Consider the following 23,070-nt stretch of genomic DNA (forward strand, 5'->3'; position numbering starts at 1 on the left):
TTCAGCGCTTCCTGTCTGCATTTGACCGGTCTCTCTTGCCGCTGCCGATGTACGGAAGGTGAGGAGTCTTGGGTCCTGTGCCGCCGGGTTTGGGGGCGGTAACCATCGGTCTTTGAAACGGGATTGCCTCTGCCGAACGCTCTGCAGCTGTGAGCTCACTTTGGGGACTCTGCAGTTCATGTTCCTGGTGTTTTCTCTTGGCATTTTTTTTTTACTATTTGTGCAATTTGATCGGGGCACTTCACTGCTGAACTAACTCTGCAGATGGACACCTTCAGCACAGCTCCGCGGATTCACTTTTGGGGACAGACGCTGTGGTTAATGTTACTTTTTTTATTGCTTGCATGATTTGTTAATTTTTTTCACACATCAGGTGTTTGATGGTGTTGTTGTGTGCGGATTCTCTTTAAACAGGTCCATGTATGGCGGTCTCTCGCTCTCCTCTCCCAAGGGAAGGTCCTGGTGTTTGAATGATCTCTCTCTCCCTCGATGCTGTCAGTGGATGGTGCCAGAGTAAGGTTTAATCACCATGGATTGTAGATATGGACTCTAATTCAGGTTTATGATGTGTTTTAGTTTCTAGTCTAGATTTGGTTGCTCTTTTTCATTACTATTTTTGGATGATTTTTGAATCGGATGGGCTACAGATAATGAACACTGAGCTGAACTGTACTGCAATATGCCTTTTGATGTTGTGTTTTATATTCTGTGTTTTCGCTCGATTTTTCTTGTTATTTGACCATGGGGGAGGAAGGGAGGGTTTAATGTTTGATTTTTTTTAATGTCATTGCTTCGTGACTGTGGGGAAGATGAATTTAAGGGCTACATACATACTTTGATTATAAATGTACTTTGAATCTTTGTGTTTCTTTGTTTTGGAGCTGTCTGCATTAAGACAGATCCCAAGGTTGTATACTGTATCAATTCTTTGATAATAAATGTATTTACAACTTTTGAATTATTGATGTAACATTGACCTTTGATGGATGTGAACTGTATTCTAGATCAATGCAGTGTGAAAAATTGTCCAAGTTTCAAACAAAGATTCCAATATCAACCTCTCGGTTCAGTTCTCATTTCAGACATGGTTTAAAAAAAAGCAATAAGTGTGAACAAACGCTTCTCCAGCAGTAATTGTGCTCCACTTCCATCACGTTTGAAAAGAAATGGCGGAGTGTTTGAAGTATGCACCAAAATAAAAATGTGGTTATAAAATGACAAGGTGCATCTTATGATAATGGGATAACACAGGTGCCAGGTTCAGTTAAAGAGAGAGATCACAGAATCCTGTGTAAAATAGTCCATTAAGGACCAACTTGCAAAACTGCATTTGTTTCACATAAAATGCTGGAGGAACTCAGCAGGCCAGGCAGCATCTATGGAAAAAAGTACAGTCGACATTTTGGGCCAAAACCTTTCGGCAGGACTGGAGAAAAAGGATGAGGAGTAGATTTAAAAAGGTGTGGGGAGGGGCATTTTGTGTGTGTTGCTTGGCTTTCCGGCATCTGCAGATTTTCTCTTGTTTGTGATTTGTTTCTGTGCTCCACTTATATTCAGTCAAAAAAGTAAAATGAAGAATATTTTTTTCTTTGCCCTGGTTTGGAAGTAACAAAATGGATCTCTAATGTCTATAAAATTGTTTCGGATTCCCAGCATCTGCAGTCTTTCTGGTGATATTGTAATATTTTTAATAAGATCTTCTTGATTTCTATTTTGCTTTTTATTGTAAATGTTGATGTTCAACATTTAACAATAGAAGCAAAAAAAACCCAAAAGAAATTGGAAACTCCTGAGGCAGGGTTTTGACCGAAAATGTTGACAGTTCCTATTATCTTAGAAATGCTCCCTGACCCATTCAGTTGCTTCTGTGTGTTGTTTGTTGCTCCTGAAACTGGATGTTACTTCTTCTATTTTACGGCCATCCAATTTTTGATCTATTCTGAAGACTTAATATGCAGGATCTAGAACCATAGAACATTACAGCACAGAAACAGGCCTTTTGGCCCTTCTTGGCTGTGCCAAACCATTTTTCTGCCTCGTCCCACTGACCTGCACCTGGACCATATCCCTCCAAACCCCTCTCATCCAAGTACCTGTCTAAGTTTTTCTTAAATGTTAAAAGTCTTCATCTGACAGCTCATTCCACACTCCCACCACTCTCTGTGTGAAGAAGCCCCCCCCCCCCCCAATGTTCCCTTTAAACTTTTCCCCCTTCACCCATGTCCTCTGGTTTTTTTCTCCCCTGGCCTCAGTGGAAAAAGTCTGCTTGCATTCAGTCTATCTATACTCATCATAATTTTATACACCTCTATCAAATCACCCCTCATTCTCCTATGCTCCAGGGAATAAAGTCCTAACCTATTCAACCTTTCTCTGTAACTCAGTTTCTCAAGACCCAGCAACATCCTTGTAAACCTTCTCTGCACTCTTTCAACCTTATTAATATCCTTCCTGTAATTCGGTGACAAAACTGCACACATTACTCCAAATTCGACCTCACCAATGCCTTATATAACCTCACCATAACATTCCAATTCTTATACTCAATACTTTGATTTCTAAAGGCCAATGTACCGAAAGCTCTCTTTACTACCCTATCTACCTGTGACGCCACTTTTAGGGAATTTTGTATCTGTATTCCTAGATCCTGTTGTTCTACTGCACTCCTCGGTACCCTACTATTTACCTTGTATGTTCTATCTTGGTTTTTCCTTCCAAAGTGCAATACCTCACACTAGTCTGTATTAAACTCCATCTGCCATTTTTCAGCCCATTTTCCGGCTGGTCCAGATCCCACTGCAAGCTTTGAAAACCTTCTTCACTGTCCACTACACCTCCAATCTTTGTATCATCAGCAAATTTGCTGATCCAATTTGCCACATTATCATCCAGATCATTGATATAGATGACAAATAACAATGGACCCAGCACTGATCCCTGTGGCACACCACTAGTCACAGGCCTCCACTCAGAGAAGCAATCCTCCACTACCACTCTCTGACTTCTCCCATTGAGCCAATGTCTAATCCATATCTAATATGAATAATATGAGGATCTTACATCTTCAGTAATACCATGGAAGCATGACAAACACATTACTTTCATCTCTAGGAAAGCCCAGCAAAGTTTCCTAAGCTCCTATGTCAGCTTAGGAAACTTAATACCTCAGAGTGTATCCTGATGATTTTTTACTCAGCCATCTCTGAGTGTTATGACCCCCACCATCACCATTTGGTTTTCCATCGCCTCCTCCCTCTCCAAGTCCCGGTTGTAGGAAGGGGTCCACTCGGCGGAGATCGTTGGTTGTCAGCTACTGATATTAAAAGACCTGTTTGTCACCAGAGCAAAGAGCTGAAAAAAATAACTGCTGACTCCACCCACCCTAGCCGTCACCTAGTCACCAAGTTGCCATCAGGAAGATGCTGCAAGACCATCACCATCAGGCAACACGTCATCTCCGAAGCTTCTTTCCTGAAGCTATCCAACTACTCAACAAAACTCACTCATGTGTAATACCCTAACTGTCCCCGCACAACATCTTTCTGCTTTCTGCTCTCCTTGTTCTGTTGATAATTATTGAGTCTGTTCATATTTAAGTTTGATTGTTCACATTTGTTCATGTGACCATTCTGCTAATTGTTGATTGCTCATAGCTGTTTGCACTACTGTCTTTGTAAATTGTCGGTTGCTGCTGTGTTGTCTGTTATGGTATCGTCCTGTGTTTTATGCCTGGCACTGAACCACAATCAATTCTGGTATCTTTCACATACTGGCAGTGAAGTGACTCTGATCCTGCATGCATTGGAATTTTTTTTAAAAACACCACAGTAAGTAGTAAGCTTTTAAAATACCTTGCAAAGCCTACTCCACGACTTGTGCCGTTAGAATCTCGCAATATTCGTGTGGAGATCACTTGTCCATACGGCTTCAGCATATTCTCCAGTTCTTGTTCATCCATGGATGGTGGTAGATTGGAAATGTACAAGTTTGTGGGGTCCTGTTCCTGTTGCTGAAATAAAATTAGAATGAGTACTCTTGTTTTAAAAGATTAACAAACTCTCATACTCTCAGTCCTCACAGTGGAATGACTGCCAGCCTAAAATGATCAATTATTTGATGGAATGCCCACATTCCACATACCCCACTACGTATGTGATCTGCATAATCTGAAATTGCCCGATTATCAATTATAAAATGCACATTTTGAATGTTTGTTTAAAAAGTACTTAATACATCAATGCTCATGGTGGCATTTCTTTAATTTGCTTTGGAAATATAACAAAACTATATGTAAATTCCCACAGGAATTTTCAGTATCGATTTTGAAACAACTAAATAAAATTCAATTTAAAATATGAAAGCAAAGGGGAATGAAAACTGCTAGTGGGCTTCAGTCAAATGTTTTGAAGTACTTTGGGATAGGCACTCCAAAAATGGGTATCGGGGTGGAGATACGTCTCTACCAAAGGAGGTGTAAGGCACTCCTTCTCTCCTCTTGCCTGCAGGTCACCCTTGGACAAGGTGTAGTACCTGCTTAACCCCCCTCCCTCCTCTGAACTGGGTCACGTGGAGCCATGGGAGCAGATAGTGGACGGTCGTATGAGCAGCTGGCGTATATCACAAACCCTGGTTATGCGACCACTGATGCCAAGCAGACAATCTCTGAAGAGTACTGATAATGGCTGGGGTCACCTGTCTTGTAAAGACACCGCCCGGAAGGCAATAGCAAACCATTTCCGTAGAAAAAAAATTGCCAAGAACAATCATGGTTATGGAAAGACCATGATTACGCACATCGTGGGACACGGCACATAATGATGATGATGACATCCATCTTTATATCGATTGACTGGAAAGATCAGTGGGTGGAGTGAAATATAGAGTAGTTTGACAGGACAATGAAACCAAAAGGTGACATTTATTAGGAAACAAATGGCTGTCATAGCTGAGGGACTATTCAATCTTTCTGGGGAAAAAATGAGTTGCGAATTAACTGGTCATTATTCACAATTGATTAATGAAAATAGAGTTCATGGCAGATTAACTCAGAACAATATTTTAACAGACATAAATCCAAATAACTGAACAATTTTATTATACCAAAGCACACTTTCTGATAATTTTCAATGTAATATTCCTTTCAGTTTTTAATATTGCAAGCCTTTGAGCTGGGAGGTGTTCACTTGATGGATAACTGAAGACAGGACCAAGCTCTTTTTTATCTTTGAGTAAACCAAGCAGGGTCCAAAGACAACATTATCAGGATTAGTGGAAGTTCTGCCCCATTAAAGTAGAAATGTGTCATTCCTGATCAAATTGCATGTTTTCATAAATAAAACGGCAGAGGTGTTTTAAGTTTAAGGGAAACCACAACAATATACTTTATTGTCAACCAAGCACAGAACATAACACATGGTAAAAATCATTGCGTCATTACTTAAGACCAGCTTCTTAAAGTGAATTCCAACTCAATGTCGGTCATTGTGAATTAGCATATGGTTTCACCCCTTAAATTACCCTACAAAATATTGCTAAACATTTGTAACATTTAACATTTTTTTATCTATTAATTTACCACTTTCTGAAATTTTGGAGAAGTCTTCCATCTTTAATGTACAAATCAACAAAGCAATCTTCCTTTCTTTTACAGTCACAGTGACATACAGCACAGAAACAGGCTCTTTGGCCCACTAAACCCGTACTGACTATCACTCATTTCCATCAATCCTACTGTAAGCTCATACTTTATTCTCATCAAACCCTTGTAGATTCTCTACTCACCTACACCAAGGTTGTACCTGGTATTATGATAACAGTCTTACACTGGATCAGCTTAGACTTACTTCTATACCAATCCATGATCAGCAGTGCTTTGGGATTATAGCCCAGACCCACAGGAAAAAGAACACTGATTGGATATATTCTTTTTATATCAAGTATTATAAAATGTATAGAGTACTGTGCATAAGTCTTAGGCACATATATATAGCCAGGGTGCCTAAGACTTTTGCACAGTGCTATATTGTCAACATGGAGCAGACAGCAAGTTTGTAACTCTGGCGGGTGCACAGGATGTTGGGAATGGCGAGGGTGGAGCGCCACGGAAGAGGTGTGGGGCACATGGCTGACAAGGAGTGCCAGACAAGGGTTGGTGACGTGGGTGCAGACATTCCCAGCCCTGAGACAACAGGCAAGGTTATCTGATTCCAATTAATTGGTTTATTGATCATTACAGAATGTCTCTCTGGTGGTTCCTGCTCCCTCCCCTCTCCCTTCGCCTTTTCCCAACCATGATTCCCTTCTTCCTGCCCCCTTCCCACTCTCAGTCCATATCAGAATCAGATTTGTCATCACTCACATGTCGTGAAATTTTTTTTTTGCAGCAGCTTGTGTAGTGTATAAAATTACTGCAGTATTGTGTAAAAGTCTTAGGTACCCTAGACATCTATACATGTTCCTGTGACTTTTGCACAGTACAAATTATCTGAAGAAATGATTGGAAGATCTACTTACTACAAAGCAAAACATCACAAGATTTTAAATATCTATGGTTCACTTCTTACTTTGATGGTGTAAAGTATTAAATCAGTTGAGTGTTTGTGGCCACCCTGATTGCTTTGCTAGTACCTTTAATAGGCTGGAAGTAGATAAAAAGAAAGCAGGGTTCACACAAAGGACAACATGACTGTCATTAATGCTACTTTGAAGGCACGGTTGTGATCAGAGGCCTTTATCAACAGTGGTCTTTCAGTCCTCATCATAATCTGAAAAAAAATTAGCAATACTTCCATGTGGAACGTTTCCCAAAAATTCAGGGGAAAATGTCAGATAGACAAAGCATATGTTTGTGTGCAGAAGTAAGTCAGCAATTCAACTGCTCACTGTTTTTATCTGTGTCATTGTGAAAACAATACTTTCACAGTCTCTGTTCATTAGGTTTGAGGTGGAGTAGAATAAAAATAAATCAGATCAATTCCTTTTTTAAATGATGTAATGATGCCTACACTTCCTTTAGTTTCATGATCATAAAACAAATATTTTCAACTGTGCAATTTGTTTGGGCAGCTGGGTGCCGAACGTGCACTGAAGTCTTTTCCGATCTTTGAAACCTCTGCAAACTGGACAACTGAGACATCAACAAAAGCACGCTTATTTCATCTTCTTAGTATGCTGGAAAAATTTGGAAATACAGTGCATAAAAATCAAAGGGAATGTTGCAGGGAAATAAGCGTAAGAGGAAAATAAATGGAGGGACATTGACCAGCTGTCCTGTTCTATGTTTGAGCTGGAGCTGGCATGGACCGATGGGTGCAATAAACTCCTGTGTTGTAAGAAAGAAGTTACAGATAATCTGGTTGCTCTTTATACTTGGGGGGGGGGGGGGGGAGAGAAGGGGAGAGGCCTAACTGTTTGTTATTCTATAGTGACTTTAGGATGATAACAGTTGTAGATATAACTATTGGGACAACATATACCCACCCTAATCAATTTTCACTTTTAATTCAGCATATTTCTGTTTTTTTCCACTTACTGATTTCTGCATGTTGCGTGTGTTTGTAACGGTTGCAGGTATTAAGCAAGTTGTCCTTGCTTATTTATCCTGCATTATTATATCTAGATGGTTGTTATGGGTTGTCCTATCTGTAATAACAAATTAGTTGTAAGTGGGACTATGACTCTAAAACTGCTTCAGGCTTGTATTTATGGTAAGGTATGGCTTCTTTTATGAGTTTGTATTTTAAAGTAAGATTTTGGTGAATGATGCTTGCCTCTTGATTGTGCTTAAATAAGTAATCAGGTTGAGTTAAACTGCTGCAGGATCTGTAATGTGTTGGATTGTTTCTGATTTCTCTTGGCATTTTCTTATTTAATTTCTTGAATTCATTGGTCTTTTACTATGTATTTTAAATAATTTTTTGTGTTAACTACCTGGTCCTGTATTGCCACAAGGAAGCCCTCTGTTCCTGGGAAGAGGTGTCCAACTCTGAGCCAGGCGTTCGATGCTTCCTTGTTGACATCTAGTCTGCTCAGATTATGGGGATGTCTTGCATTAGTTAACTTTTTCTTCTATAGTGATAATGTCTTCATTTTTTTTTGGGTTGTGCTTTCATTTAAGTTTAGTGGTGTGTACTTCTTATCAGAATTCCATATGCTCGTGTGGAGCGCTGAATCCTGTTTTCATTGATGAAAATATATTCTTAGAAGTTTTATCGGACTGTTGTGTAAATTTTTTTATTTCTGTTTTTCCTCTTCCTCCTTCTGCCCTAGATAGTGTTAATCTAAATGCATTTGAGTGTACAGAGTGTTTTCTAAAATTTGTCATTTCAGTTCTCATTTTCTTTGTAAATTTTCCAAATCAGTTTCAGACCAAGATATTATGGCAAAAGAATGCCTTAATATGGGTACAGTGAATTGTTTTAAAGCATTTGTTATATTTTTACTCGAGCTCTGTTTGCCAGATTTTCTTAACCTTGAAGTCAATTCTGTTGAAAGTTTTCCCATTATTGGACTATGATCTATTTTCTTTGCTTATTGATATCCCAGAAACTTATAAGTTTCATATTAATCCAGTAGTTATATTGTATCCTGCTGTCTGTTTTGTATTCTATCAACTCGATTGCACCTTTCTTTATGCTTAATGCTCTGCATTTGTCCAGTCCAAAGTTCATGTTTATATCTTTAGAAAACTGTTTTACCACTTGAATTAATTGCTTTAGCTTTACTGAATTATCAATAAACACAGAGATAATGAACTTTTCGTTTAATATCTGGTCAATAGCTCTTTGAAAGAGGCAACACAAACTGGTTAATACTTCATCGCTATGTGCTTGTCATTCCCTCATACAAATTTAAGGTGATACATACAGCTCATATGACTAAGGATAAGCTATCTTGTTTTTATTCAGATATATCTCCCTACTGTGACAGATGTAATAATGGAGAAGCTTCATTAATTCATATGTTTTGGGCTTGTCCAAATCTTGAAAAATTTTGGAAGGAAGTTTTTCCAAACTTTTTCCTTACTTTTTATCGTCAATTTTAAGCCTAACCCGCTGCCGGCCCTATTCAGTATTGTTGCAGGACAAGTATTAAGCTGAAGGCATCTGATTTACATATTTTGGCCTTTAGCTCTCTTATAGCTAGGAGGACGCTTTTGTTTAAATGGAAAAATGTTCTTCCTCCTACTCATGCTCAATGGTTATGCGACGTTATCCATTTTTAGATTTAGAGAAGATTCATTGTTCAACTTCTGAATCTCGTCAAGACTTTCAAACATTATGGGAACCTTTTCTGAATTATTTTCAAAACCTTCAATTTGTTGTTTAAACTCAGATGTTGGCTATTATTAATTTTTATTATATGAGAAGCTATTTTACCTTCTTTTCTCCTTAATGAACAGCTTCGGTTTTGCTAGGGGTTAAATTCTTTTTTTTGTAATAAATTAGTATAGTTCAATATCACTATTTATTAACTTATATGAATATGGGGTAAATGAGATTGTTATTATGAACAGATATAATGTAATTGGTAGTTTTAAAAATCTTTTTTGACCTTTATATACACTTTCTTGTACTCTGTATGTAGACACTAATAAAAATATAAAATATTGGAAAGAACGAGGCAACACAAATAGATGGTCTGATAAAGGCGGCACAGGCTCTGCTTGGACTTCCCTTCACCAGGCCGGGATTGAGTATAAAAGTCAGGAAGCCATGTTGCAGCTGCGTAAAACTTTAGCAGATCACATTTGGAGTAATGTGCGCAGTTCTGGTCACCATATTGCAGAAAGGAATGTGGAGGCTTTGGAGAGGGCGACATAACACCTGGATGTTGTCCCGGATTAGATGGTTTTAGCTACAAGGAGAGGTTGGATAGACTTGGATTATTTTCCATGGAGCTTCAGAGGCTGAGGAGCGACTTGTTAGAAGTATACGGATCTTAAGCTCTTAGTGTGTTTTTCTATTAACAGCTTGTTTTCACCAGAGGCAGCAGCCAGAGCAGCAGGCAGATTTTCAAAAGTTGCTTCTGATTGGCTAGGTATGTGGCAATTTCACCAATAAAAGAAAGGCAAGGCGAAATAGAGCAGCCATTTTGGGGGTGGGATTTGAGGTTTTGGTTCAAGAGGTGCAGGAGAGGAGCAGGTAAATTTTCTATCTTTCTGTCAATCTGTGACCTTTGACTTAGTGTAGACAAAGTGACAGTCAGGGCAATGGAATGCTCTTCCTGCAAGAATTGGAAAGTCAGGAAACCTTGTGGTCTCTTGCTCCTCACGGACTGCGTTCAGGAGCTGGAAGTGGAGATGGATGTATTCAAAAATCACCTAAAGTGTTCTGGTCATCACAGGTGAGATGCTCACAGCAAAGGTACAGCCTACAGATAGATGGATGACTACCAGGTAAGTGAAGGCAGTAGGCAGACTGTGCAGAGTTCCTTTCCTCTGTGGCCACACCTCTCAGCTTTGGATACTGTTGTGTTGGGGGTGGGGGGCAGAGGGAGAGTGACTTTTCAGAGGCCAGCAACATGAGCTGGGTCAGTGGCACTGTACCTGGTTTTGAGGCAAAGGAGAGAAGAATGAAGTCAAACAGGATGACAGGAGACTTGTTAGCAAGAGGAGCAGAGAGGCATTTCTGTGGCCACAGAACTGCAGCATGGTGTGTTGCTTCCCTGATGCCAGGGTCAAGAATATCTCAGTGGGTATGGCATCATCCAAGAGAAGAGAAGATGAGCTGCCAGATTGTAGTCCTATTGGTACTGATGATATAGGCAGGAGCAGGGATGAGGTCCTGCATAGCTGTTTTGGGGAGATAGGTTAAAACTCAAAGCAAAGTTCAAAGTACAAAGTACATACATGTCACTATATACAACCTAAGATTTGTTTATTTGTCCAAGAAACTCAATAGAATCAATGAAAGACTGCACCCAGCAGGATGGGCAAACAACCAATTTGCAAAGGACAATGTACTGCAAATATGAAAGAAAAAATAATAATAAATAAGCAATAAATATCAAGAATATCAGATGGAGTCCGTGAAAGTGAGTTCGTAGGTTGCGGGAGCAGTTCAGTGATGTGTTGAGTGAAGTTATCCACTGGTTCAAAAGCCCGATGACTGAGGAGTGATAATGGTTCCTGAACCTGGTGGTGTGCGTCCTGTGGGTCTTCCAGATGGCAGCAATGAGAAAAGATTATGGCCTGGGTAGTAGGGGTCCATGTTGATAGATGCTGCTTTCCTGTGACAGCTCTCTATAGATGTGCTCAATAATGGGGCCAGCTTTACCTGTGATGGAATGGGCTGTATCCACTGCTTTTTGTATGATTTTCCATTCAAGGACATTGGTGACCCAGGCTGCACCTCTCCACCATAGAGGTTTGACAAAGTTTTAGATGTCATAATGAATCTACGCAAACTCCTAAGGAAGAAGAGGTATTGCTGTGCTTTCTTTGAAATTGCACTTGCACGCTGTGCTTAGGACATATCCTCCGAATTGATGATACTGACCCCTTCCACCCCTGTTTCCCCCATGAGGACTGGCTCATAGATTTCTAGTTTCTTCCTTGTGGAGTCAATCATCAGCTCCTTGGTCTTGCTGACATTGAGTGAGAGGTTGCCGTGGCACCACTCAGCCAGATTTTTAATCTCCCTCCTACACGCTGATTCATCTCTACCTTTTCGGCCACCGGCAGTAGTGGCATCAGTAGGGTAAGTGGTGTAAATACGGCATTGGAGCTGTGCTTGGCCTCCAGCATAATTTTAAAGAGTAGAGCGGGGCTAAGCACACAGCCGCGTGCTGATGGAGACTGTGGAATGTTGTCACCATTCTGAACGGACTGGGGTCTGTAAGCAAGGAAATCAATGATCCAATTTGGAGGTATTGAGGCCAAGGCCTTATTGATCAAGGTTTATTGATCAATTTTGAGGGGATGATGGTATTGAATACAGAGCTGTAGTTGATAAAGAGCATCCTGATGTATGCATCCAGTGTTGAGTGAAGAGCCAATGAGATGCATCTGCTGTGACCTGTTGTGCTGGTAAGCTAATTGGAGTGGATCTAAGACTATTGGGTCCATTCGAAGTAGGACAATTTCAGGATTACTACCCATGCTACAGATATATAGTGCAATTAAATATGTGGCTGAGGAGTTAAAGGAAGGAGTGCTTCAGATTTGTGGATCATTAGTCTCCCTTCCGATGCAGGGACATGAACAAACAAGATGATTTGCATCTGAACTGGAGGAGATTTGATATTCTCAATGAGCTACTAGATAGTGCTACTCATGAGTGTTTAAGATAGTGGCATGAGGGTGGGAACAACAGCAACAGTGCAATAGTTGGTAGGATTGAAAGGTGGAAAGAGTATGGCAAGTAAGATTGAAAAGGAGAGCAAGGAACAGGCCTCTAAATATGGTGGAACTAGTGGACTGAAATATTTGTGTCACTGCTAGGACTATTGAGGATGAACTTGAAGGCCTGGATGAGTACGTGCAATTACAAAGTTCTCTCAACAGAGACGAGGATGTATGGGACAGGACTAGCAATGAAAATCTGTTTTAAACCTTGGACTTGTTTAAACCACTTGGGAGCATGCAGTTCTAGTCACCCTACTGTATGAAGATTAGAGACTGCAGGAGGCTCACCCGGATGCTGCCTGGATTAGAGGGGATGAGCCACGAAAAAGGTTGGAAGAACTTGGATTGTTCTCCCTGGTGCCAGACTGAGGGGAAATTGAATATGAAGTTTCAAAAATTCAGGCATAGATGGGGTAGATGAGAATCTCTTCCCTTGGAGAAACTAGAGGATGTTCTTTTAAAGTTAGAGGAAGTTTATACATGATATGAAGGGCAAATACCTTTTCTGCAGGGGTAGTAGTAGAAACTGGCATTTTGGAATCTGGGCTTTTAGATGCTACTAAATACAAAGGGAATTGAAGGAGATGGATGAGAGAGAAAGAGGACATTTACTCAGAAATGGTGTCAAGATTAGCAGAACACTGAGCTGAATGCCCTTTCGAGAGTTGCTCTGTTCCATTGCGAGGCATTGATAGGGTAGATAGTCAGGTTCACTGCCCAAGGGTGGAAATGTCCAAAACGAGAGAACATGAGCTGAGGTGAGAGGACACCTGTTATAACAAGATTTGCATAGCATGTAATTCGCTTTGACTATTAAATGCCTAGAATATGCTGATCAGGGGAATTGTAGAAACAGATACAGCAGAAAATATTGCAAAGGCAATTAGACACTTGAACAGGCAGGAAAAGAGGGATATAGACCAGGTGCAGACATTGTGGGCTGAGGAGCCTGTTTCCTCCTCTTGGTGCTCTAGAGTTCTATGTAACATGAAAGATTTTTAGGGGTCTTGAAAGAGCAATGACACCAAAGTATCATAATTGAGGATCTTGCCACAAGAATCCAGAACCAGGAGGGCTCGATTCTAGAATAAGGGGATATCTACTTATGACTGTGATAAGGAAGGTTTTTGAGTCTTGGTCTTTAGACCTCTGCTGAGATTTCTAATCAATAAGGGAACTATGGCTTGTGAATGAGAAGTGTCAGACCCACCACGAGCCTACTGAATAACAGCCAATTGGTTAATTTCTATTCCTATGTATCACCATTTTATAGTGAGATGGGAGAAAGAACCTCTCATCAGGCCAATCTCCTTATACTGTGAAAACTTTGAATGTAGACTCCAAAATACTCCAAGAACCAGCAAGAATTAGCACATGGCTCACCTTCAAATGCGTCTCAGTGGACTTCTATCACCTTAAGGATAGAAGAACTCTGGCACACAACCAAGAGTAATAGTGATTTTCCTCTGCAACTTCAAATGCCATGGTAAGGAACAAAATCCTCTGACAGGACATTCGTGACAAGTGAGGAGCTAAGAAAATTAAATACAGTGGAATCCTCTTGGCAAAACAAGAGATCTCATCGCAAAACTTCTGATTCGAGCATTACCACCTATTAGATAATCTCATCATCTAAGCCAGGGGCTGTGATGATTTCCACAGTTTATGCTGTGATATGGAAAGCTTAACTTGTGTAATGGTATCTCAGTCTGTCTAGCCCCAGGCTAATGGTGGCAAAACAAATCACACCCTGAGAAGAATACCGTGGAAAAAATTAAAGCGTAAAATGCTTAAATGTACAATATAACATGAATGAATGTGAAGTTATCCATTTTGGTTGTAAGTGTAAAGACTATTTAAATAACAGGTTATGAAAATATTAATGTGAAAATTGTTTCAAGGTGGTTTGTATAAGTGGGCAAATAGATGATGTTAAATTATCCACAGAAACAAAGGTAGAGCAGTTATTTAAAAGATTAAGAATGCTGATGGACGACAGGGTGTGCGTGACCTTGCACACAAGTCACAAAGCAAACAGAGGTCAGCAAGTAATTAAGGCAGCAAAAGTTATGCTGGCCTTTATTGCAAGATGCTTTTTTTAAAAAAAGGGCCCTAGAGACCAGTAGTGCTGCATATCTTGATCTACTTTTTTTTTTACAAAAGATCAAGTGCAACTACATAAATTCTTAGGATGGGAGGAATAAGGGGAGATTGCAGTTTCTTAACTCCACCCAGAAAGATTTAACACTCTCTGATCCTGTGTCACCTCTTTCTAAAGAAGTAATTCCACCTCTCACCAACAGAGCCACACCACTGCCTATGCCTTCCCGCCTGTTCTTTTGATACAAAGTGTTGTAATCTAAGTATTATTAAAAGTAAGTTATCACTAATTGGGAAGCTGTTGGTAGCAAGAGGCAGGATCCGGGGTTGGTGGGGTCTTTACTTCCGCTTTTTTTACTCCTGGTATGCATTGTATATAGTTCCTCCACCCAGGCCGCACGAGGTACCTGGAAGCCTCTGTGTTGTAAATATCATTTGCCGTCCCAGATAAAGATGCTCTTTTGGCCATCAAGTTGTCGAGTGGTCTTTTTGTAAAGTAGAAGTTACCACACAAAGTATATCCTTTGATATTAAGCTCCCAATCATGACTGCCTTTCAGCCACGACTCAGTGATGCCCACAACGTCATACCGACCAATCTCCATTGCACCACGAGTTTGTCCACCTTGTTCGGAACGTTACGTGTATTTAAATACAGTATCTTCAGTACTGCATTCTTTGACCTTTTGAATTTTGCCTCTGTGGTATGATTTAAACTCTTTGCTCTGTCTGCATTTGTGTCCAGTCATTGGCTTGTCCTTCCTTACAGTTATGTTACATCCATCAATCTATCTATCTCTATCTATCTATCATCGACTTGTAAACCTGCTGGCTCATCCTCAACTTTACCTTACTGGTTCCCATCCCCCAGCCATATTAGTTTGAACGACTCCGAACAGCACTACTAAACCTTCCTGCAAGAATGTTGGTCCCCTTCAGATTCGAGTGCAACCTGACCCTTTTGTACAGGTCACACCTGCCCCAGAAGAGGTCCCAATTATCCAGAAATCTGAATCCCTGCACCACGCTCCAATTCTTCAGCCATGCATTTATATGCCACCTCAATCTGTTCCTATCCTCACTGTCACGTGGCACAAGAAGCAATCCCCAGATTACTACCCTTGAGGTCCTGCTCATCAACTTCCTTCCTAACTCCCTGTATCCTGCCATCAGGACCTCTTCCCTTTTTCATTTGACCCAATATGTACCAAGACTTCTGGCTGCTCACCCTCCCTTTTAAGGATATTGTGGAAGTGATCAGAAACATCCCAGACCCTGGTACCTGGGAGGCAAACTTCCTTCCCTGTTTCTTTCTTGCGTCCACATAATTGCCTATCTGTCCCCCTAACTACAGAATCCCCTATCACTTCCTCTTCAGTTCCCTATCCTTCTGAGCCACCAGGAGGGATTTTGTAGGACATTCATTTTATTTGTGAGGCACAGTGCACATCCTTCTGGTCTTCAAGCTGCGCCACCCAGCAATCCCCCAATTTAATCTAAATTGAATTGAATGATCAGCTTAATTACTTTAAAAAAAGTTTGTTGATTAAGATTAGCAAGTAATTTATTTCTGATATTATTTCAGTAGTTTTGCGTGTTGATTTACAACCTCATCCTAGTACTGCAATCTTTGGACTACCAGCGATAGACTCCAGTCATTTATCCTCATCAGCTTGTCATCTAATTGCATTTGTTACATTAATAGCCAGACGATCCAATTTACTTAAGTGTAAAGATTCCAATCCCCCTACCACATTTCAATGGTTTTCCCAAACGATAGCATGGTTAAATTTGGAAAAAATTAGGAGCGATACTATGGATCCTTTGGTTAAATTTGAAGAAACTTGGAGGCCATTTATTCAATATCTTCATACGATGTAAGCTGACCCTTTCTGAATCCATTTTTTAGTAAATTTTTGCTCATGTATAGAGCAGCGGAGTTAACGACAAATTATAATTTTAGCGGATGAAATATGGCAGCCCAATCTTTGTTTTTTTTAAGTTTATCTTTTTCATGGTTAGTTACTAAGAGATTGGGAGGTTAAACTTCATTTGTTATTTGGAATCTGTGCTTGTACATGTTAACCGTTATTAATGTAATTCCGATCTTTGTATCATTATTGTTGTGTTTATTAATTTGAAACTTGATAAAAAGATTGAAAAAGAAAGGAAGTTTAGCTATTTGTCACATGTACCTCAAAACAGTGAAATGTGTCATTGGCACCAACAGTCCAAGGGTGTGCTGGGGACAGTCCGCAAGCGTACTCACATTTCCCGTGCCAAAACATCATGAGCACAACTCTCTGATCCTAACCCCCGTCCTTGGACTGTGGGAGGAAACCGGAGAGCCTGGAGGAAACCCAGGCAGTCACGGGTAGAATGTACAAACTGCTGGCAGCAGCAGTGAGAGTTGAATCCAGGTCACAGGTATTGTGGAGTGTACTAACCACTAAACTAAACTCTTAACCACAGCTGGGGAGGCCAAGTTGTTCAACAAATAGATTCCTAGACACACACACACAAAAAAGAAAATCAGATGTGGGGGTGGGGGAGGGGAAGAGAATATGGAAACTGCAAAATTATGAAGGAGAGTATCAGTCGTATATGTCCTATATTCGGCCTTTTATGAAAAAAACCAATGCTTTTCAACAAAATCCTACAAAAGGCAATGGGGGTTTGGCCCAGTACATCACAGGTAAAGCTGTCCCAACCAATGAGCACATCTACATGAAACCAAGGGAAAGCAGCATCCATCATCAGATCCCCTCCACCCAGGCCAAGCTCCTTTCTCGCTGCTGCCATTGGGTAGATGGTACTCAGACCACCAGGTTCATGAACCATCAGACTCTTGAACAAAAGAGGCCAACTGCCCTCGCTCGCCCATCCATTCGGAAGTTCCCACAACCATATTTGTCACTTTAAGGTCTCCATTTTGTTATTCCATGGTCTCATTATTTATTGGCTTTTTATATTTGCATTTGCACATTGTCTCCTGCACTCTACTTGATCTTTCATTGATCCTGTTACTATTTTAGAGACTTGCTGCGTGTGAAAAGAATCTCAGGGTTGGATGTGGTGACATATGTACTTTGAGAATAAAATTTACTTTAAACTTTTCAAAGGTTGATTGGCCCTACTGCCTTGTTTAGTTTAAATGTTACTAAGAAAATCCATGTTGAAAATCACAATGATCCTGCTTGTCTTAGATGGTGCTTCAGTCAAAGTAAAGTTTATTATCAAGCTACCATATACTGCCTTGAAATTAATTTTCCTGTAGACATTTACAGAAAAATAAAGTACAACAGAATTTATGAAAAACCATACATAAAGCCTGACAAACAACCAATGTACAACCTCAATCATAGTGCCTGGGCTCCCCTCAAGTTCATATCAGAATCTATTAAGACTTCTCTGCTGGGAAAACTTGGACTAGTTTGAGAATACAGATCAGGAACTAAGGAACTGTAAACTTGAGATGCCCTTGGACTTAAAACTCTGTATTCCCCAAGAGGGGGATAAAACTTTTCGACAGGCTGTTAAAGTGAGAGCTTCTAAAGAAAATTCATGACCTGAAAGACACTGTGGGTGTATCAGCACAGGAATTTTTTTTTTAGCAGTGGGGGCCAACTAGTCCCACTGGACCCAGCCCATTGAGAATGTACATGAAATTAAAGACAGAGGCAGCTAGTGCCTGCTGTAAGGAATATTTCTAAAAACTTTATGATTATGTCTGGTGTGCCTGTGACAATATTTCCCAGCCAACTATTAGGTCCAGCTCCCCAAACTGCAGTGTGAAATTATCTACTCTGAGAAGACCATAAGATATAGGAGCAGAATTAGGACATTAGGCCCATTGAATCTACTCCACCTTCCAGTCATCCCCAACCCTTGCCTTCTCCCCGTACCCTTTGATGCCCTGGCTAATCAAGAACCTATCTATCTGTGCCTTAAATGCGCCCAATGACTTGGCCTCCACAGCCACTCGTGGCAACAAATTCCACAGATTTACCACCCTCTGAATAAAGTCATTTTCCCGCATCTCATTTCTAAATGGTCATCCTTCAATCCTGGAGTCGTGCCCTCTTGTCCTGGACTTCCCTACCATGGGAAATAACTTTGCCATATCGAATCTGTTCAGGCCTTTTAACATTCAGAATGTTTCTATGAGATCAGCCCCCCTCCCCCATTCTCCTGAACTCCAGGGAATACATCCCAAGAGCTGCCAGACGTTCCTCATATGGTAACCCTTTCATTCCTGGAATCATTCTCGTGAATCTTCTCTGAACCCTCTCCAATGTCAGTATATCTCTTTTAAAATAAGGAGTCCAAAACTGCACACAAAACACTCATGATTGCTTTATAGAGCCTCAATATCACATCCCTGCTCTTATATTCTATACCTCTAGAAATGAATGTCAACATTGCATTTGCCTTATTCACCATTGACTCAACCTGGAGGTTAACCTTTAGAGTATCCTGCACAAGGACTCCCAAATCTTTTTGCATCTCTGGATTTTGAATTCTCTCCCCATCTAAATAATAGTTTGCCCATTTATTTCTTCTACCAAAGTGCATGACCATAAAATTTCCAACATTGTATTTCATTTGCCACTTCATTGCCCATTCCCCTAAACTATCTAAGTCTCTCTGCTGGCTCTCTGTTTCCTCAACACTACCCGCTCCTCCACCTATCTTTGTATCATCGGCAAATTTACACACATCCATTAATCTCATAGTCCAAATCATTGACATGCATCATAAAAAGCAGAGGTCCCAACACCGACCCCTGTGGAACTCCACTGGTAACCAACAGCCAGCCAGAATAGGATCCCTTTATTCCCACTCTCTGTTTTCTGCCGATCAGCCAATGCTCCATCCATGCTAGTAACTCCCCTGTAATTCTACAGGCTCTTAGCTTGCTAAGCAGCCTCATGTGTGGCACCTTGTTAAAGGCCTTCTGAAAATCCAAGTACACCACATCTACTGCATCTCCTTTGTCTACCCTGCTTGTAATTTCCTCAAAAAAAAAAATGGCATTAGGTTAGTCAGGCAGGATTTTCCTTTCAGGAAACCATGCTGGCTTTGGCCTACCTTGTCATGTGCCTCTAGGTACTCCGTAACAATCAAACAATCAATTCCAACAACTTCCCAACCACTGATGTCAGGCTGACAGGTCTATAGTTTCCTTTCTGCTGCCTCCCACCCTTCTTAAATAGCGGAATAACATTTGCAATTTTCCAGTCATCCAGTACAATGCCTGAATCTATCGATTCTTGAAAGAATGTTGTTAATGCTTCTGCAATCTCTCCAGTTGCTTCCTTCAGAACCCGAGGGTGCATTCCTTTGGGTCCAGGAGATGTACCCACCCTCAGACCATTATGCTTCCTGAGCACTTTCTCAGACTTAATTTTCACTGCACATACATAACTTCCGACACTCTCGAATGTCTAGTATACGGCAGATGTCTTCCACCGTGAAGACAGATGCAAAATATGCATTCAGTTCCTCTACCATCTTTGCGTCTCTCATTACAATATCTCCAGTGTCGTTTTCAATTGGTCCTATACCTACCCTCAACTCTCTTTTACCCTTTATATACTTAAAAAAAGCTTTTAGTATCTTCTTTGATATTAGTCGCCAGCTTCCTCTCATAATTCATCTTTTCTTTCCTAAGGACCTTCTTTGTTTCCTTCTGCAAATTTTTAAAAGCTTCCCAATCCTATATCTTCCCACTAGCTCTGCTTACTTGTATGCCCTCTCTTTTGTTTTTACGTTGGCTCTGACTTCACTTGACAGCTACAGTAGTGTCCTCCTTCCATTCGAAATTTTCTTATTTGGAATACATCTGTCTTGCACTTCCCTCATTTTTCACAGAAACTCTGTTGTCCTTCCTGCTAGTGTCTCTTTCCAGTGAACCTTAGCCAGTTCCCCTCTCATGCCATTGTAATTTCCTTTATTCCAGTGAAATTCTACCGCCAGGACTTAAGAACTTTTTAAAAGCTATTATTAATGCTTTTTGAGATAGTGATTTAGATGCATATCATATTTTTTACTGAGTTAAGTATTGTATGTAATTAGTTTTGCTACAACAAGTGTATGGGACATTGGAAAAAAAGTTGAATTTCCCCATGGGGATGAATAAAGTATCTATCTATATCAACACATTGGAATTTAGTTTCTCCTTTTCAAATTTTAAAGTAAACTTGATCATATTGTAATCACTGTTCCCTAAGGGTTCCTTAACCTTAAGCTCTCTTATCACCTCCAGATCATTGCACAACACCCAATCCAGCACAGCCGATCCCCTAGTGGGCTCAACAACAAGCTGTTCTAAAAAGCCATCCCTTAGACCAGGGGTGGGCAAACTTTTTGACTTGTGGGCCACAAAGGGTTCTAAAATGTGACAGGGGGGCCGGACCAGGAGCAGATGGACGGAGTGTTTTGGTAATACACCTCATAAGAGAAAATAAAATATCATGGGATATGTAGAAAACATGTGCTTTAATTTCAAATTACAACAAAATATCTGTCTTTGAAGTCCCATGGTATTTGGCTATTTATTGAAATGACTTTTAAAACACAGAAAATTAAATGAATAAAATACAGCTTTTTTTAATAGTAACAGTTATTATTTTAAAGCACTGAAAATTCTGTTATCCTTCAAGATATTATCATCATCACTCTCCTCCTGACTGTCTTTATTTCAAAAACGGTAGGAGATGTAGGTCTACTTGTCCTGCTCCTTCTTATTCAATTGTCCCCTGTGCCAAAACTCAACAACGACCAGTGTCACTGACAGAACAGTGACAGCGCGCCAGTATGCGGAGCGCGTTATTTGATCTGAAACGCATTTTTTATTTTGAGAACGTACGTGCACCTGCGCACTACTCATGTCCATCACTTAACAGAAATGACATGTAACATGTAAGGCTTTTTGAAAAAAATATTTTCAAATGCATTTTTTACATAACACAACGAAGAAACTTATTTTTAATTTCAGTGGGAACAGTGTTGTTGGTCTCCCTTTTTAGCCAGCGCATCAAAGTCTGGATTTAGTTTTGTTGTGGCGATTCTCAGGATGGATCTGAGGTGTTAACAAGGTTTATTAATATAATTTCATCAAGTTCTGCGGGCCGGATTAAAAAGCTTAACGGGCCGCATATGGCCCGCAGGCCGTAGTTTGCCCATGCCTGCCTTAGACATTCTACAAATTCTCTCTCTCAAGGTCCAGTACTGGCCTGGTTTTCCCAATCTACTTTCATGTTAAAACCCCCAATCATTATCATGACAATGCCCTTCTGACACACCTTTTGTAATCTGCTGGAATTTGTAATCCACAACCCGGCTGCTGTTTGAAGGTCTATATACAACTGCCATTAGGGTCCTTTTATCCTTGCCATTTCTTAGATCAAACCATATAGACTCTATACCTTCTAATCCTATGTCATCCCTTTCTAATGATTTAATATTATTTCTTATGCACTGGACCACACCACTCCCTCTGCCTGCTAACCTATCTTTCCGATACACGGAATATCCTTGGACGTTCAGCTCCCAATGGCAGCCATTCTTTAGCCAAGTTTCAGAGATGGCCAAAAACGTCATACTTGCCAATATGTAGTTGAATTTCAAGATCGTCCATTTTATTTCTTATGCTGCGTGCATTCAAATATAACATTTTCAGTCCAGTACTTGTTGCTTTCTGTTTTAACCGCACCACGCCTCTAATGCCCTGTAACTCATCCCACTGGCTATGATTATGCCTCATCTCCTGCCTGTCCTTTCTATCATCTCTGTTGCACGTTATCTTTTATTTATTTCTGTTTTCCCCTTCCTGAGCCCTATCACTCCGGTTCCCATCCCCCTGCCAATTAGTTTAAACCCTCCTGAACAGCTCTATTAAACCTGCCTGCTAGGATGTTGGACCCCTTTGGTTCAGGTGTAACCCATCCTTTTTGTGCAGTTTGTACCTCCCCCAGAAGAGGCCACAATGATCCAGGAATCTGAAGCCCTGCCCCCTACTCCAGTCTCTCAGCCACGCATTAACATGCCTGATCATGCTATTCTTGCGCTTGTTAGCACGTGGCACAGGCAGCAATCCAGAAATTACTACCCTGGAGGTCCTGCTTTTCAGCTTTCTGCCTAACTCCCTGAATTCTCTCTTCAGGACCTCCTCCCTTTTTCTACTTATGTCATTGGTACCAATTGTACAAAGACTTCTGGCAGTTCACCCTCTCCCTTCAGAATACTCTGCACCCAATCCGAGACATCCTGTACCCTGTCACCTGGGAGGTAACACACCATGTGGGCATCTCCATCGGGCTGACAGAACCTCCTGTCTGTTCCCATCACTGTGGAATCGCCTATGACTACCACATTCCTCATCTTCTTCTCTCCCTTCTGCACCACAGAACCAGGCTCAGTGCCAGAGACCCGATCGCTGTGTTCGACGTCTGTAAGGTAGTGGGGGTAAAATTTGCCCATCTGTGCTGATCAGCCCATCCTTGACTAAGCTGTTCCACCATGAACACGATCTGTTATGAGTCAACATGATGCTTTCAGATCAGGTCATGCACAGCACATACCTCCGCCACGCTGCTCAAGTGTGTTTCTGGGGTAGAGGGG

General features: G+C 40.7%; 1 protein-coding gene across 7 annotated transcripts in view; it reads right to left on the minus strand.

Annotated features, from left to right (window-relative positions):
• The window catches only part of LOC140728536 (RNA-binding motif, single-stranded-interacting protein 1-like), a 289,752-nt gene that overhangs the window by 21,885 nt on the left and 244,797 nt on the right, over positions 1-23,070 (minus strand). For all 7 annotated transcript variants that reach the window (XM_073047404.1, XM_073047403.1, XM_073047402.1 and 4 more), the window contains one exon: positions 3,852-4,009. In XM_073047404.1, coding sequence (XP_072903505.1) covers positions 3,852-4,009 — 158 coding nt within the window. The remainder of the gene's footprint in view (positions 1-3,851; positions 4,010-23,070) is intronic.

This window comes from Hemitrygon akajei, chromosome 5, assembly GCF_048418815.1.
Source record: "Hemitrygon akajei chromosome 5, sHemAka1.3, whole genome shotgun sequence".
NCBI classification, from domain to species: domain Eukaryota; kingdom Metazoa; phylum Chordata; class Chondrichthyes; order Myliobatiformes; family Dasyatidae; genus Hemitrygon; species Hemitrygon akajei.